The following is a 17,063-nucleotide window of genomic DNA, read 5'->3' as shown; positions in this document are numbered from 1 at the left end:
CATAATCACGAACAAACAGTATACATGCTCGCAAACAATGCCTACAACTCTATCGACGCCGCCATATTAATTTCCCGCCAAACCTAACCTAAATCGTGAGAACGAAGTACAACGAACTCAATAAAACTAGCTAAGATTATCTATAATTAGTCAAGCTTGATGAAATATTGTATTTTATTACGATAGTCTTACATGTTCAATTCTACGATCGTGTAATTACATAATTTCTCCTCAATCATGTTAATTCTACTTGAACGCCATGTTTTTCCTAGAATCATGCCGGTAGCACGATTTAATTGACCCGCCTGAGGTATCAAGCAACAGGTATCTGTTCACGTGTACTTCGTACGTGTAATTAAACCGCGTTGACGATCGTTTCTTGAAAAGGCTGATGAAAGTTTATTGCGTAATCATGTGGCACGCATGGGAAGTTTAAATTGCCGCTCAAAGAAATAACGAGCCACTGCAAGAACGTCGTCTCGATGGTTCTTTCGTTTGGATACGTTTCAGAAGCGACATTCAGTGAATGTAGCTTGTTCAAGTTTTGATTGATTTACGGCTGTGCCTTTTTGGAAACTTTAATGGAAAAATTTACAGATATTCAAATAATTATTACATTAATTAATCACGAATGAATTATTCCATTAGTTTTTTCGTTATCATCAACTTCCATTTTAGGAATTGCATGAAAACGTCTTGAAATTTTCATAATCGTTTCATCTGCTCCTTGAGATAGATTATTCAAATTCTATGCAATTCATTCATAAAGCAAAAGAAAAAAGAATAGTAGAAAAGAGCTTATTATATTGGAAGAAATCTTACGAAATATAACGCTTGCTTTAGTAAGGAAGACTATTAGAAAATGTATCGTATAAAACGTGAAGCTTACGTGGCCCAAAAACACGACTATCACAATCTCGAGTAGACGAAAAATCCAATCGTACGTACGATTACAGGTGCAACGAGGCGATGCAACAGGTTCAGAAGAAGGTGGGGTAGCGCAGGCGTGAAAGTCTTTGGTTTCACTTGTATTCGAAGAGAGCTAGCTGCCGGTAGTAGAAGAGGAGTAGGAGGAGTCGAACGGATCCAGAAGCGAAATCGTGCTCGTGCCGCGCACAATGCGTCTCCTCGACCGACCGGAAACGGATAATCTCGATATCGTTACGAACACGACGCGAACGAACAGAAGTTAAACCTTCGAGACCGCCAAGTGTGTAGTTTTATGGTGTTTTCGTGTGACTGACAGGTTCTTTCCTTCCTATTTCAAAAGTGTATAACTTATTTTAGCTTTCTCATGTCTTAAGTATTTTGATCAATTATTGACTAATTAGGCGATTATATTGTCTATTACGTATTACAATCTTAAAGTTAATTTAAGAATAGATTAAATAGATAATCGATATATAATCGATGTGTAATAACATAAATGATATTTGGATCTAGAAGGATCGAGTATTCCACTGTTTTCATTTAAATTGACGGAGTCTAATTCTGCATCTTTAGAATGAACGAGTTCTTCTATTAAATTCAAATTTCATGTAGCTGATTTTTCACCCGACCCTGGATTTTTCCAATCTGTAGATTCTGTTCTTTTTCTCGGTCTACAGTATCACGTTGTAACGACTAACTGAATAAAGAGAGTGTTCAAAATTACCCTAGAAAATTCCATTGAATAGCGAAAACTAAACACAGCGACTTCTTCAAAAATTCCTATCCAAAATTCTTTCTCGTTTAATAATAAGGACAAAATACAGACTGGCCGAGATACAGGCCGAAAAGAAGAAGCCAGAATTTCTCCATATATACCACCGAAAATTCTGCTCAAATACAAAGACAAAATACTGAAGAAACTGAAAGGAAGAAAGCAAAAGATAAGAATGCCGGTAGAGTCGTCAATATATTGGGATTCGATCGGTTCTCAGCGTTCTACTTCCGTTGGTAGCTCCGGGGATGCATACAGCTCTGGAAGTGCCAGCAGACACTATGTCGACCCGTGGGATTTGGAGAATTATGTGTACCTACGTCGACATAGTGTCGCCAATCTGGCGCAACAGATGCCGCTACATCATCGTCGACCCACCTATCGGTTATCCCAAGAGGCAACCCCTGCTCAATCTGAATACTGGTGAGTGGTGGTGAACAAATTTCAAGAACAACCTGATAACGTTCTCATTAACCTCATTAGGGCGATGGAATTTATGGTCACCTTTTCCGATCATGTTAAAGAAAGTCTTTTCCGATCATGTTAAAGAGGGTTTTTTCCGATCATGTTAAAGAGAGTTTTTTTACCGATCAAGTATAGCACTTTCGTCTTATGATCGTTGTGTAATATTTGTCTTGCAGAGAGAAGGATTTAAGTTAGTTGATTGATAATAGGATCATTTGGTTTATAATAAAAGTATTAGAATTATATTTAGAAGATCGAAGATCATGCAACAAGGTATACATTCTAATCGGAAAATTGGACAATCACCGCTGTTTCCCCTAATCTGCTGCTTCCCTCTTTACTTCCAACAGCACACGCAAAGTGCTTAAACGTCATTCGTCTAAACACTTACCATACCCAACGCAGTGTAGCTTGGGCAACCGGACGAGAACCCATGCTTTCTGCGTGGCTACAACGTTGGCCAATCTGATAATGAAAATTACCCATATCTGACCCATAAGAGACCGTGAATCTTCACACCAGAGAAAAAGCAGAGATTGAAAAATCGAATAAATGTGAAACTACATACGTAGAATTTAAATCTTAAATCTTCTGATAAAATTAAAGATTCTCCTTAGTATTAATTTTTATTTCCTAGAAAAAATAAAATCGAGGATAAAATTGGAGATAACCGAGGAATAAAATTACAGCAACCTTAACCTTTGCATGGAATGATTTATAACCTCTTCGAATTAATCTTCCATTCTCAAAATCACGTTTCTCTAACAAGGACAATTCTCTAAACACGGAACAGATACGATGATTGGTATCGCTCGCTTTCCAATTACGACACATCTATCTACGTTCCCCCTGTGTTCTAATTTACTATGCAATTCGAGAATGTTTGTATCGTTACACCATGTGGAACTGGGAATGTTAATTAATCCTGAGTGCTTGAAACCGATGAATGCCGTTAATCGAGCAGCAACATTAGTCGTTTCAGTGTAATAAACATCTGGCACTTGAAATTTGATCAGAATAAACACGTGTCGATCAAACGAACGTGTAATTTTAGTTATTAGAACTGATTAGACAACTTAAAAGATCGACAGATTAAAAAATAAAGAAAAAATCACAACGGTATACGGTAGATTGCTGAGAGTGGCGTAAACCATTGAATTCCTTCAACAGAACGCTCGCAAATAAATCATGCTTGCTGTTTAGTATAACACTCCTGATAATCCATCTTTCCACGGAATTGCGTAAAGGACCATATAATACTTCGTTTGCGAGCCTGATATTTTTCCTCTTTCTTTTACCTTCTTTTCGTTCACAGTCTGTTTAACCCAATATATTTTTCATAAACTGGAATCTGCTCGAGACAGATGATATCAGTGGGTGCAAAGTAGGGCGCTGTGTTCTTGAGCATTGCTCTCGTATGGTAGTACTTATTAAACTTAGCACACTTTTGCTCGATAGGGGGTAACATGATTTTCGAAAGCAATTGTTCTTTATAGCCACGCGAACACTTTTATGCTTTCGACATTTGAAAGGGATACGAATAATGAAGGAAACGAAACATAACCTTAAAATTGAATGGATAATCATTGAATGGATTAGCTAATCCAAAGGAAAGTGAGGTTATTTAGAATTAGGCGAATAATTGTACGATCGAAATGTTCATTATCCGTATGTTTTTTTTTTTTTTTTTTTTTTAGTAATTAAAGCAAACTAGTAATTAAAGCACCGTAAGCAAACGTAGAACAGGATTCTCGAAAATGCTTGACGCGATCATTATGTTTCTAAGTACGAATATCTTTTTTTTTTTTATTTATTTATTAAAATTACAATCAATTCTCGCGTTGAGAATTCGTACGAATATCTGGACAGAAAAATTCGAAGATAGAAAGCAAAGGGTAGTTCTCGTCTAGTAAAATAAACATTACAACACGATACAGAGACTTTTCTGTTAGAAGCAACACGATTAGACGAAGGTACTTTCTTATTTATTAAACAACTAGTAATATTTTCAACACGTGCGAAAAGTTACCTTATTTCTAAAGAGACAAAGAGAAAAGGGAAAAGATACACGCGTAAAAAATTGCGCAACCAGACGTTCGAACGATCACGAGACGCAATTACAATGGCATTTAATTGCCGGAAAGGGACACTTCCTTTAATCGTAATAGCCGTCCATTAGCGATGGAACGTGGTACATTGAACCCCGTAACGCTGTTTAAATCGATCATTCGGATCGGGTTTAGTGAAAGGCGAAATCCCTCAAGTGGTTTCGCGTTGCCTGTAATTCAGCGAAAAAACGGCGTAGAGAACATTTCGAACAGAGATTGCCGCTGGCAAGAGCTATGGCCTGCCTTAAAAAGGCAATTTCTCAGTTTGTTCTGTCGATTTATGGCACAACTGTCTCATAACTACTGTGTAACTAGATACAGAGAATAATTGCACAGGGCGTTTCACTTTTTGATCTATAAATCTGTTTTAATTACCTTTCGAATCTTTTTTCAATTTAACCGACAGGTTTATCTATGTTATAGAACGAAAATTCGATGTTTCGGAGGTCTACGCCAGTCTACTGGTTGTTTTTATTCATTTTTATTCTCAGACATCTTCGTTATTCCTATACGCTAGGTATTTCATCGTTGTCGGTAGTTTTGAAGAGATTCGCTCGTTACGTTACTGCTAACTTAAAAAAGCTACTTTTAAGGAATATTCATCTTCTTGATACATCGATCACGTGTTATGAGCTATCACCCGAAATAATAGTCTAACGAAAGAATTCGTTGTGAATTTGAAATTGGAGAAATGAAACTGCCTGTATATTGGAAGATAACCTAAAAATCAAAGTCCCCGTGTTCTTCATATATTAAGCATAATTGATGTATTGTAATCGTCGATGTATATTAACCATAGATGTTTAATTACACGATTCGACTTTAGCACGTTGTCTCTCGGACATGTATCATCGTCATTCGATGCAATTATAGGGTCGTGCGAGACTGAAAATGAAAGTGTCGTAGAGCAAAAAAGTTAAGAGAGCGCCTTGCGTAAAATGTTATAGTTTAGTCGTTAGTACTTCACGGTAAAATTTTAGTCGATCAGTAACAAAAAAAATTTCTAGCGAATTATTCAACAGTTCTTGTTTTTTACAATGACCCATTGCCTGATCATTATTATCTGTATTTACTGTATGATCCATGAACCTTTGTATGAACCATGAGCGTTTGTCTTGGCAATAAGTTTAACACGGGCAAAAAAAACCGCTAGAACCACCAGAAATCTTTAACGACGGTATATTTTTAGCCTTGAGATAAAAAAAAGAAGAAAATAAAAATTTAGCGTGCGAATGGCAAAAGTAGCTGACGAACGTTGCAGGTACTCGTCGTCGGTGAGAGAACCTGGCTACGACGCGCCTGCTTTCGTGGAAGAATTGTATTGTGGACCAGCCAGACTCACGAACAATAGTTGCTACTATCATCAGCCAATCTACGAGGACGAAGTACCGGATTACGTCGCCCCTTTTCCGGTCTACGCGCCTCTCTCCGGTAAGATTAATTGCTTTTTCCCTGACAGTCCTTGCCACCCATCAAATCGAGGCCTCTACAGTGAATTAGACACGGAAACAACAGAAAGTGTTTTCAGAAGGAAAGCTAGAACTCACTTCATCTAGATATACACATGTATGTAGTTCTTTGATAGCTTTCTTTGATAACATTATGATAACTTTCTTTGATAGTACTTTGACAGACTAACAATAAGTAATTGAACTACTACTCATTAGTGGTATACTGTGGTCTATACCGATACTATGGTCGAACAGTCTTTAATCCATAAAAATGGTTCACTATGACACAAAAGCTTATAATTTTCTCGTGAATTTTTGTACCCAGTCTTGTATTTATAATTTCGTTATCGACTTCAACGTGTCGATTCCTAGTAACTATTTCATTTAGTTGGTTTGTACTAAATAATTTTTAGCCCAGTTTGCTTGCTATATCTTCAGATTGTCAGAGCTTTAGTGTGTGACAGAGCTACTTATCTTTGAATAAGTTCTACACCTAATTTAATTTCTATACTTTCATTTAGCGATCACTTATCTATCAAATGGTTCATTTTATTCGATGATTCACTTTGATACGAATTTTATGAGGCACAGTGATCTGGTAACCAGTTCAGTTCTCTGATAGATAATTCTCTTTGATAGGTTGGCTTTGTACCAATCAGATCGTATCAGAGAACCGTCTAGTAATTATCTATCTGATACAGCTCTATTGTAGAACATCAACGATCTGGTTATATGATTATATAATTAGAAAATTGATACGTCTCAAAGATAGACTCGACGTTAAGTCACTTTTAACAATCTATGATCTGTGAACGTTTAGATTCTTTTGTACTTTACACGGAGGCACGTTGTATTCTGCAATTAACACTCTTATATAACATTCTAATATTCTAAACAATGAGAATATCCAATATCAAAACTGAATCAGAATGAAACCACTGAAGAACCATGCGCAACATACATTCTACCCTGATCTGGACCTTGAAAACGGAAGTTCTAGGTCTGTAAGCAAGTCTATAATTATACTGACCCGATATTCCTGATCAGAAAACCGTGATACCTACTGATTTTCACTTGCTTTCACACAGTTCGTATTCAGTCTATTACATTTTCCGGCTACAGCGTTCCTTTTTCCTCATAAAGAGTTTATACAAGGAAGGATGTCTCACAGGAAGAAACTCATCTGAATACACATTCATTAAAACTCTCTCAATTTTTTGCTGTTAACTTTAGAATCGACTAAATAGATGAACGACGTAGCAAGTGAACCATACGATCCATATCATTATTTCCTGCAGATTTCTCCTGACCCGATTTCCGAGTTTATCCGAGAAATATCTCCACGCCATTTATTATATCTCTGTTATATTTCTCCAATTAAAGCAGAAAAATTGTTAACGATTTTACGAGGTAAACTTTTAATCAGTTTTAATGCAGAGCTCGGACGTTTTTAAAATCAAATTTCCGCGTCCTGAAATTCTACGCTGATCTGACATGTTGTAATTCAAATTTTGATTTCCAATTCTTTCTCCAATACATACTGCCTGGAAAAATAAAAACTAATAAATACGGAGAATATACATTTATACCAGAATCATTCTACTAAATATCCATTATATCAAATATATATTATATATTTAATATAATGAATATAATTCCTTAATAAGATGAACAATTTTTAACAACACCATGTGTAATATATACGCGTATCCTGTTACATGTATGTTTATGTGTATCCTAAATTTTTTCCTGCAGGAATAGAGTACGTAATTAAACAGAATACGTAATCAAAACTGTACCTGACTATTATCAAGTGAAACCATAATTCGCCTGGTCGAAAACCACAAGTCGTGGTGAAGCGCGTTTTCTCTGTCCGATAATTGATATTCCTGCACGCAGTGAACTGGTTACGATTCAAAGAGATTATGCAATTGGCGCGTTGTATCGGCTCTGCACGTACCAATGCGTTTGATCAAGGAACAGATTTCCGTTTCGGGTCCGGTTCAGGAATCCCATTAATGGTCGTGTTACGGTGAACTGGACCTTGCCGATGGCAACAAACCAACCGTTTCTTCCTCCTTAACCGGTGCGTGTCCATTTCTTCTTTCTTTTTTTAATCCTAATACTCGTAATCTATTTTAAAATACCTGTTTACAGTATTTTAAGAAACGACATTTTTAGGTTATGTCAGTCATGTCAATTATCGTAGAGTTTATTATTCAAAGTTAGGAAACCAGCTATTTTTTCATTCATACGTTCATTCAACGTTCAATTTAATATCGTAATAAATCTTTTTCTGCTGTGGCCTTTTGATACTCGTAAGTGGCTGTGGCAGTTCGAATGTTTGTACCTGTTGGGTGTGTCTTGAAAGCGACTGCTAGAAATAGAATTGATTATGACTGATTGCGCGTAGTAAGAGGCAGTCGTAAATTTTCTAATCGAAAGTTGTATCGCGTGAAATCTTTGCTTTGTTCGAGGTGTTTCGTGTATGATATAACAGAAACGCATCGAAAATACAAAATTTATGAACTGCAAATTCATCACGTACAATACGAGAAGAACTATTCGGAATTGTACATGCGTGTTAAATTACATACGCGTACACATATTTGGCAGATGTGTAATTTCTATGCAAATATAAGCAATCGACCCAATCGTCTGTGTCGATTAAAATCTCGACCATACACAACGCGCACGTGAAAATATACTGTATGCTCGTTATACGTGTTCGACGTTGCGTATTGCCGCTTATTGACCAGCAAATTTTATCTCAAACATTTTGCGAGTGATAAAGATAATTGGAACGAAGCGATTATGCAGAGAACAATTATTTGCGATAATACAAAAGCGCTACAGCAAACACGTTTCGATATGCGTCGTATTTTCATAGGTGTACACGTAACAATTTCTATCGTGCCCTAGAAAGTCCCAATCGCAATGATAAATCGTGACACGCGGCGCTAGTGTCGCATCCTCGCACGATTTCGACACGCAATTATTTTTCTGCGGCTTTCGATTGCCTCTCTGCTTTCACATGCGACTAAATAGATTCTGTGTATGTATAGAGCACTGACAATGACAATCATAATGGTGTAAATCATTGTTACCCACTGTTATTTTTCTATTTTTTTTTTTTTTTTGTTATCATCTTCTGGGTTTATCATTATAAAAAATTGATTGTATATCTTTCAAGCCAGGTAGACGCATGGGGGCAGATGCTCTACAAACATTTTCGCTTTCTAAGTAATTCTTCTACCTCCTAAATCAGTATCAGTTGTCAACGCCATTCCTATACCGTACCATCATCAATACAATGTCCCATTGAAACACACATAGACAAGAAATTCTCCTTTTACCTCAAATTGTCTTTATTAGCCGACTTAGAAAAAGGAAACAGAAATTGCAAGAGAAGGTTGTTCTGACTGTCGTGCGAGTGCGTCAGAAAGTGTCTAAACGAAATTATACGTGTCATCGCGAACGATTTCCATGTCCTCGTTCCGAATCTCGCGAGCCTCGATACGAGAAAACGCAGAGGAAGGCGTCGCGTCGGTGGGCGTCGAATCCGCACGTTCCTCCGCACCCGGTCTAACGTCAAGTTTATTAAACGAGAACACGTCCATGTAATCGATTTCAAAACATTTATATGACTTTTTTCAAGTGGTCTTTAATGTCGTTTCAGAAGCGAGACACGGTGAATTCATGGAAGACCATAGGCGATTTGGACACAAATACAAGTCTACGTCTATGAGAGAGCTTCATAGGTATTCGAATTATTATCAGTTTTGTACACTTATGGAAAATTTAAGGAACTTACAAAATATACATAATACGTAAAACTATGTAACATATCCAGATTAGAATAATCGCTGTAATACCTAATAACTGAAATTCTTAGTCGAATTTTCATTCATTTAATTGTCTTTATAAAGACACGTAGTCTAGCTGTTATAAATGATTCTTATGTTCCATATGTGATTTTCTTTATTTTTGTAGATCTGTGAGCGTCGACGCTAACCTTCCGCCGATGGATTCTATAGAATTAGGTAAGCAATTTCAATGATCATAGTTGTTCGTGATTTAGAGATGTGTATCAGGTATATCAATGAAACCGATGCCGTTGAAGAAAAGAAAAATACAAAGTTTTATCTATGAATTACGAAACAAATCCCGATCAAAATTTATAATTGGTTTTATTAAAATGTTTCATTTATAATCTGGAATACTGCAATTTTCCGTATCTAGATTATTTCATTTCTTATTAATTTGTTTTCACAGATATGCCAGATTATCGTTCTCAGCAAGAATACACATCGATGGAACAAGAGAAATACATGGTAGAAATTATTCCACCACCTCATTTGGACCTAAACACATATGGACATCTAAAAATCGATTACACGAACAGCTGGAATTCTTTGAATCGAAAAATCCGAAAATAATTGCCAATAAGATTTTTCTTTTCAAAGAAAGCATTAAATTATTCTTCAGATATACTAATATATTGATACTTAGTGATATCGCCAATTATTTATGTAATATACTACAAGTATGTACGATTTAAGAAACTTAAAATCGAACCAAAAATTATTCATAGTCTAATTTACTCGAGTATACGAAAATCAGAAGCTAACTTTTCATTTACTATAAATACAATAAATTAATCTATTTTATATGAGTCGTAGTATAGTTGCGTCTCGTATGAGAAATAATAAATGCTAAATATCTATTTTAAGGAATGTCTATTATAGTGTCTCTGTCTTCGTAAAATAATTTCCTCTTCTTCGTAGCACAGTTTCTATTTGCAGCTTCATTGTCGTTGCGCGCCTCCAATGGCACGCTATTGATTGTCTCTATGTTCAATTCCGGCCATCTATAGTTGATATCATCGGGAACGTAAAGTCACACGAATTTAAGTGTTATCACTTAATAAAGAAAGTTGAGAAAATTTGAATATTACAAAAATGTAGCAAGAAGATGTAAATAAAATTTCTTTGCAAGTTGATTGCAAATTTTGAAAATTTAAGATTAATAGAAAAATTAATATCATAAATGTATACATAAATTACGAATTATGAAATGTAATAGAACAAATTAAAACAATTCCAAAGTTATAAGAATAAAATAGATATATAGTTATAATAAACTGAAAGCTCGTAGCAATACCTAAAGAAAGACACCTTATTTTTATTCTTTCCCAAATTCTTTGGACGTTTTCTCTTTTTAGATTCTCTCTGATTCGAAGAAAAAAAAAAAAAAAAAAGGGAAAGAAACATTTGGTTCGTAAATAAAGTTGCAAATTTCGTGGAACATTCTTCAAGTAGAAAATATTAAATTACAGATGTGGAGGCCTGTTTTCCGTTCTGCAGCAACATTTTATATCTCTGTAGTTCGTCAAAGTGTTGCTGCTTTAACAATGCGACGTTTTCGTTGTGTTTCTCTTCCTGTATCACTAATTGGGCTTTTAAAACTTCCAGTTCGTCTTGCAATTTGCATACTACGTTGACAACGATACAACTATCAATTTATTGCCTACTTTGTTATATAAATAAAGTAAAACAAATAACCATATCGCTGTTTACTTTGCTAAATAAATGAAATAATCATTTTACTTTGGTTGTTGTTTCCACCACGATCTTCTGCATTAATCAGACGCAAATGATCACACTGTTCCTTCAGCTCTTCATTTGTTTTACGAAGATCGTCCCTTTCAGTCTGCAATTTTTCAACGATAGACTTATATCTATTTTCTAAAAGCAGATAAGTTGTGGAAAGTTTCTCCAGATTCATCTGTAACCTCTCGGAACGTGCTTTTTCTATCGACATAGCTTCCTCTTGCATTTCACAATAAGCTTTCAACGCAAGGTACGTCTGTTGATTTTTAGAAAATTAGAAAACCGATAAATTAAAAGATTGAACGAAGAGAAATGAATCTTTGTCACACGTCTCTGATTCTCGCGAATTCCTCGAGAATTCCTTGTAATTCACAACTGATGTACTCTTGTTCCTCCATCTTGAAATACTTCGAATCTTGGAAGCAGCTGAGAAACTCGAATCAAAACAATTACCTTAATAGTGGAATAATTTTCATTTGGAAAATTGGAAAATAGGTTATTGGGGAATCGATATTCTTTCTTAATATTTCTTTTGAATTATGTGTACATTTTAAATTTGCAAGTGCATACATTGAGTTAAATAGTAAAATTATTAAAAGGATTTAAATTTAGAATGGGCACGAACCACGTGGTTCGAGTCTGAGATTACACAATAGAACAAACACAATAGAATACTACAATACATTGAAACGATATTAACCATATTACAATTTGTTCTAAGCACTAAAAATTGTTTGAATATCATCTTACTGGTTTGCTCACTGCGTTTCATTGAATACCTTTACAATCTTCTGTTTTTCTCAATACAAATAATTCTTTAATCTAAAAAGTATCTCGTAAAAGTTTAATAAACATTTATAACTAACTGCGAATACAAAAATAAAAAGATAATGTCGAAAAGCTGGAAGAAAAACAAAATTAATAAACAATACACCGATAGATAATCGTAATGTGATAATAATTCCCGCTTAAAACATTTTATCCAATAATTATTTATTGATATATAACATGAGATGAAACAATAATTATTAAAAGCTTCCTACGTGGATTATTCACCAACGTATAAGCGTTAATAATAAAGTTCTCTCAATTAGCAAATGAACGTGTTAAAGGCCAGAGGATAACGATCGTTTTCCAATGAAGTTGTCCGCAAGCGTGTTAACGTTTCGTCTTTTTTCTCGTTTGACTTCGTACATCGTCGACAAAATGACAGGAATTCCCTCGGGGCTGAAAATATGCGATGCAATCTAAATCCACGATCACCGCCAGCCACGAGAACGAGGAAAATGAATCGATGGAAGAGTCTGTTTTCGAGCAGATATGCGACACAATATTCGTTCTGATACCAGAAGGTGTGTGCACAATTTTCTAAAAAAAAAAAAAAAAGAGAAAAAGAAAAAGCAAAAAAGATCGAGGGATTTTTCTTGAAATACGGCTCTCCATGACGTTTCAGCGAATCGTTTTATCTTATGAATTTATCAGAATAAATGGAGTTCTCTAAAATGATAGCTATTTTCGATGACAGAATTTTCAATGTTTCGTTTACGAACTATATTGATTCTATATCGGTGACTGATGACTGTAAACTGGCCATAGATGCGTATTTATGATGGGGTTCTATGACAGTGCCGCGACTGAAGCAGTTGTTCCTAAGTTGGAGCCAGCTAGGCATCGAAGACAGAGTACAGTTAGACGCGAAAGTGGCCAACTGGTGCTGTCCTAACAGGCGACAGCTATACAAACCTTTGCAAGAGGCGTTGGTTCGCTGGGAAACTGTGCAGGACACTCAAGGTTACTTATTATCAGTACAAAACTCAACACTTCGATTCTCTCATTATTTTTCACAAATATGGTTCATGGTATTATTACATCTGTTAATTCAAATGCTCGTTTATTACGAATAAAATATCTCGCTATTTATTACTATTTTTACTTCTGACATTTTCCTTGCTTTCGCTTAATTCTTTGCAAATATTTGAAAAACATTGATACTAAATTGTTGATGTATTAAATGTTTACTGCAACATCCAGCATTAGCAAAATAACAAAATATTCAAAATCCCTTTCTTTCCAATGCATAAATACTACTTAATGTAAATATAACCTCTACGTCACGATCGTCGAATTGGAAAGAAAAAAAAGAAAGAAAAAGAATAGAAAACCTCAACCGCCTCCAACTCTCGATGAATTATATTATAGATTCGGGCCACGATTGATTAACACATGATTATTCATGAATTATAACAGGCGCTCCCGGTTGCGAGCCAGGTATGGTCTCGTTTTCCTGTGATCCTCAACTGGAGGAGGAGTTGGTCAGCGTTATTTACAGCCTGGAACTTTTGTTCAGCAAAAATCGACGAGGCAGAGAGATCGATATGGACTACGAAATTGGTCGATGCACAGAATTAAGAAGAGAGATGTCCTTGAATCTAAACTGCGATGGAAATCTATGCTCGATTCTCAGTGCAAAAGACAGGGCACCTCACTCTGTGCATAGTTGCAGCTACATAGCCGATTTTAAACGACCTGACGAAGAACTGAGCGGTTATCTGACCAATTAAGCATCGATCGTTATATTTCAGCTCATTTTCATCTCTGACGTTCTGTCTGGATTTATCGAAAATTCTCTAAATGCAGAAACACTGATCCTTTCTTTTGCGAACAACTTCGTGTTTGGTTATTCTGGATGAGTTTCTTTAATAGAAGAGACGAAGTAGTATAAAGTATAGCGTAAGTGCCAACAAATATAAAAATGTGTAGTTAACTAGAGTAGTTTGAAAAAGAGGTTAGGTTTCTTTGCGATAAAGAATTATTTTTCAAGGCGTAGCCAATGAAATTTTACGATGAAATTATAAATACACTGGGAGAAACTAGTTAATAAGAAATCATTCGAACGACAACAATTTTATCGAAAATACCAGAGATAATATTTTATCAGACGAGTACTATAGTTCTGTTGATTAAAAATACAATATATAAAATAAACTGCTAATTTATCTAGCTTACTCTAATAAAAGCGATAAATACTTATCAAGGTAAAGATTAATTAAAAATAACTAATGAATCTGCTATTTAAAATTAAACAAAAGTATCTAAAAAATTGAAAGAAAAAGAAAAATTATTTTAGAAAATTATCAAAATAAGTCGACAATTAATTAGCGACATAAAATGTTTTATTAACCATCGTTATACGGTCAAGGTGTACGAGCATACATTTAGATAACATGATTCAATACGATAATGAAAGATGTCATAAAATCGTATGTTAATTCTCGCCACAAAAATCACCTTGCCTATCATCAACACCATTCTTCTCGTATCAATCCTTTTTTTCGTTATCATTTTTTCTTTTTGTCATTTTCTGTTTTCTTTTCTAATACATTTATTACACAGCAGTAATGAGTTTATTCAGGACGAACACTGTTTCTTACGAGAGAAAGGTAAACGTTATGTAATACGTGTACACATGAATTAACCGCGAGAGCAAGGAACATCCTTCATAATCTCTCACTTCGTTATCCTTCGGACTATAATTTTGTGCAGCTTGGCAAACCAACGGGAACGCAGCCCTTAATCGTTCACGACACTCATCATCTTTAATTATTATTTACAGAATCGTCATTTAAAATCAGACTGATTTCGAGTTGGATCCAATGCGGTCCTCGACTTCGGTTCCTTCGTTAATACGCCAAAAATTTGCTTCAATGAAGAATGTCTAGGAGAACCTAACTTATTCCAGATCACATCAGCCTGTTAAGTACTGCAATAGCTCGCTAGATGGCGGCTACAACGCTTTAGAAGAATCTCAAGTGGGATCTGGAATAATTAAAGTCCCTTTTTTGTATTTTTTTCCTTTTTCCATTTTTACTTTTTTGTTTTTTTTTTTTTTAGAAAAATTCACGAGTCTAGGACCACAAAGGAGAAAAGTTTCCTGTTTGAAACACGATTAGCTATTCTCCTTGCGGAGGAGAGGGTCGCTCGAGGTCGAATTCAGTTTGAATCACAGCTGTCTGACAACTATCATCCAATAGTTTGATTGGACGAGTTTCTATTGCTACTAGTTTATTTATTATTATTATTATTATTATTTTTTAATTTTTTTTTATTTTGGACGATATCCAGCTTCTAGGGCCTTGACGAAACAACTCTCGAAGAAACACTCCAGGCAGTGACTGTTCTCTAGCATTCTATGGTTTCTTGAAACTTCAAAGAAGTCTGAATTTCATTTAAACGAGATTGCTGTCGATTTAACGTGGTGTCGCCGGGTTTTCTTCATAGAAGAAATCATCTGAGGGGAGTTTGTATAATAGTGACGATATTGCACAATCTCGCACTGATACTTGGACACGCGAGTCTGAATTTATAAAAAGTCCAATTTTGGCGACACCAATCTCTCTCCTCGAGCTGTTTCGCTATTATGGCCGTGATACTTGTACTTGAACTCTGGCTCGTTCTTCAAGATTACATAGCACATCTGCAAGCAGACTGTTTATTTGTCTTATCTGAACCTAACTTAGGTTTCTTGTGTTCCTTTCTTAAATTAGAAAACAGTCCGCCCTAAGCACCTTGAGGAGTTTCAAGCTGACAATTACAATTCTTTTAGGGGCTTTCTTGCACAATTAAATTGGTATTGTTAAGCTAATGAATTCCAATTACACGTCATATTAATTACAAAAGATAGAATGCAACAATTGGTTCAATTCGCTAAATACTGTAACACTTACAATCCAATTACTATAAACTGTAAAAAAAATTAAGTTTAACCAGAAATTTGTTCCACAGTGTTATAGCATCTATAGTCCATTACCAATGATAAACAAACGAAACCAGTAAGTAAAATTTTGTTCACTTCACTAAATATAATAATATTGACAGTGCAATTGTTAGTTATATTAATAACCAATTATGCAAGAGGGCCAATTGTCCGACCAGTTGCCCAGGTACAAGTATCCTCAACGAGTGAGACTCGACCAATCCAGTGTCAACGAGATCCCTGGGTTCGGTCAGGGCAGCTTGCACTTGCTTCATCCTTCGTTCCTTCCATGAAAAGCGAATACTTTGAAACTGCGCTACAACGCGCATCAGCTATATAGAGACCGATTCTCCAGATTGAGAGAAAGAATTTTGTATTCAAGCCTTGCTTCTGTCCCTTTACGAGACACTGAATCATCTTTACTCGTCAACTTTTAGGTTTAGATTTCTATCTATGCGTAAGACAGGCCAAGAACTATTGACAAGAGTTTTGATAATTTTCGTTGAGACGATTAGAGAGAGGAGCCAAGGCTTTCTTCCATTTTCTCTCTTCAAGACGCGTGTGTCATCCTCGTTTTCACTTTATCTAAACGGTACGCTTAGTTTAATCGATATTCAGTTGATAGTACCATACCATGTGTGCCGCTAAATAAATACGTTTATTGACGAACGTCCATCGATAAACATTTGCTACAGTCTCTTGTTTGACAGCGTTTTATTGCTTGGAGGAAAACGTGTTGCAAGTAGACTGTGGACATTTAGGCAATTTTGTGTTCTTGTTTTGGGTGTTGTATAAGTGAAATGATAGAATTTGAATAGAAATTTCAGTACTTTATCTTGGATATTCTAGATATTGTTGTATACGTGCATTCCGTTCAGTTTTGCACATTTAAATTGCATACAAATGCAGAAAAATCCGCAGTCTAATCGTGACACTTATGTTTTCAAAAAGATAAGACACCACGAAGAACAG

At 35.5% G+C, this 17,063-nt stretch overlaps 3 protein-coding genes and 1 long non-coding RNA gene across 6 annotated transcripts; 3 read left to right on the top strand and 1 right to left on the bottom strand.

Moving 5' to 3' along the window:
* Positions 1-1,030: 1,030 nt before the first annotated feature.
* Positions 1,031-10,996, top strand: LOC126874849 (uncharacterized). Its single transcript, XM_050637366.1, has 5 exons — positions 1,031-2,125; positions 5,537-5,706; positions 9,406-9,487; positions 9,720-9,769; positions 10,002-10,996. The coding sequence occupies exons 1-5, from the start codon at positions 1,878-1,880 to the stop codon at positions 10,163-10,165; spliced, it is 714 nt and encodes a 237-aa protein (XP_050493323.1). The 5' UTR covers positions 1,031-1,877; the 3' UTR covers positions 10,166-10,996.
* Positions 5,713-6,999, top strand: LOC126874878 (uncharacterized). The gene is made up of 2 exons (XR_007693078.1): positions 5,713-6,726; positions 6,815-6,999. It is a non-coding gene; the product is annotated as an uncharacterized LOC126874878 (long non-coding RNA).
* LOC126874850 (centrosomal protein of 83 kDa-like) lies at positions 10,451-11,767 on the bottom strand. Of its 3 annotated transcripts, XM_050637367.1 has the most exons (5): positions 11,668-11,737; positions 11,336-11,594; positions 11,063-11,220; positions 10,890-10,957; positions 10,451-10,596 (listed from the first exon to the last, which is right to left on the bottom strand). In XM_050637367.1, exons 1-5 carry the CDS (start codon positions 11,734-11,736, stop codon positions 10,455-10,457), a joined length of 696 nt encoding a protein of 231 aa, XP_050493324.1. In that variant the 5' UTR covers position 11,737; the 3' UTR covers positions 10,451-10,454. The 3 variants fall into 3 exon arrangements, 2 of the variants coding, with proteins under 2 accessions (XP_050493324.1, XP_050493325.1); XM_050637368.1 differs by lacking the exon at positions 10,890-10,957; XR_007693046.1 differs by having other exon boundaries at positions 10,890-11,220; positions 11,306-11,767.
* Positions 11,768-12,578: 811 nt separating this feature from the next.
* Positions 12,579-15,709, top strand: LOC126874863 (uncharacterized). Its single transcript, XM_050637389.1, has 3 exons — positions 12,579-12,690; positions 12,965-13,129; positions 13,586-15,709. Exons 1-3 carry the CDS (start codon positions 12,579-12,581, stop codon positions 13,897-13,899), a joined length of 591 nt encoding a protein of 196 aa, XP_050493346.1. The 3' UTR covers positions 13,900-15,709.
* The last annotated feature ends 1,354 nt before the right edge of the window (positions 15,710-17,063 follow it).

This window comes from Bombus huntii, chromosome 16 (genome assembly GCF_024542735.1).
Source record: "Bombus huntii isolate Logan2020A chromosome 16, iyBomHunt1.1, whole genome shotgun sequence".
Classification (NCBI taxonomy): Eukaryota; Metazoa; Arthropoda; class Insecta; order Hymenoptera; family Apidae; genus Bombus; species Bombus huntii.
The sequence above is the reverse complement of the archived record's forward strand: the minus strand, read 5'-3'. Positions and strand labels throughout refer to the sequence as shown.

Bases quoted from the DNA above. Each gene is read 5' to 3' on its own strand.
- LOC126874849 (XM_050637366.1), top strand. From the start codon at position 1,878: ATGCCGGTAGAGTCGTCAATATATTGGGATTCGATCGGTTCTCAGCGT. The intron at 2,126-5,536 runs GTGAGTGGTGGT...CGAACGTTGCAG, and splicing joins CCTGCTCAATCTGAATACTG to GTACTCGTCGTCGGTGAGAG. The intron at 9,770-10,001 runs GTAAGCAATTTC...TTGTTTTCACAG, and splicing joins GATGGATTCTATAGAATTAG to ATATGCCAGATTATCGTTCT.
- LOC126874850 (XM_050637367.1), bottom strand. From the start codon at position 11,736: ATGGAGGAACAAGAGTACATCAGTTGTGAATTACAAGGAATTCTCGAG. The intron at 11,595-11,667 runs GTGTGACAAAGA...AAAAATCAACAG, and splicing joins AATTCGCGAGAATCAGAGAC to ACGTACCTTGCGTTGAAAGC. The intron at 11,221-11,335 runs GTAAAATGATTA...TTGTCAACGTAG, and splicing joins TGGTGGAAACAACAACCAAA to TATGCAAATTGCAAGACGAA.
- LOC126874863 (XM_050637389.1), top strand. From the start codon at position 12,579: ATGCAATCTAAATCCACGATCACCGCCAGCCACGAGAACGAGGAAAAT. The intron at 12,691-12,964 runs GTGTGTGCACAA...GTTCTATGACAG, and splicing joins ATTCGTTCTGATACCAGAAG to TGCCGCGACTGAAGCAGTTG. The intron at 13,130-13,585 runs GTTACTTATTAT...GAATTATAACAG, and splicing joins AACTGTGCAGGACACTCAAG to GCGCTCCCGGTTGCGAGCCA.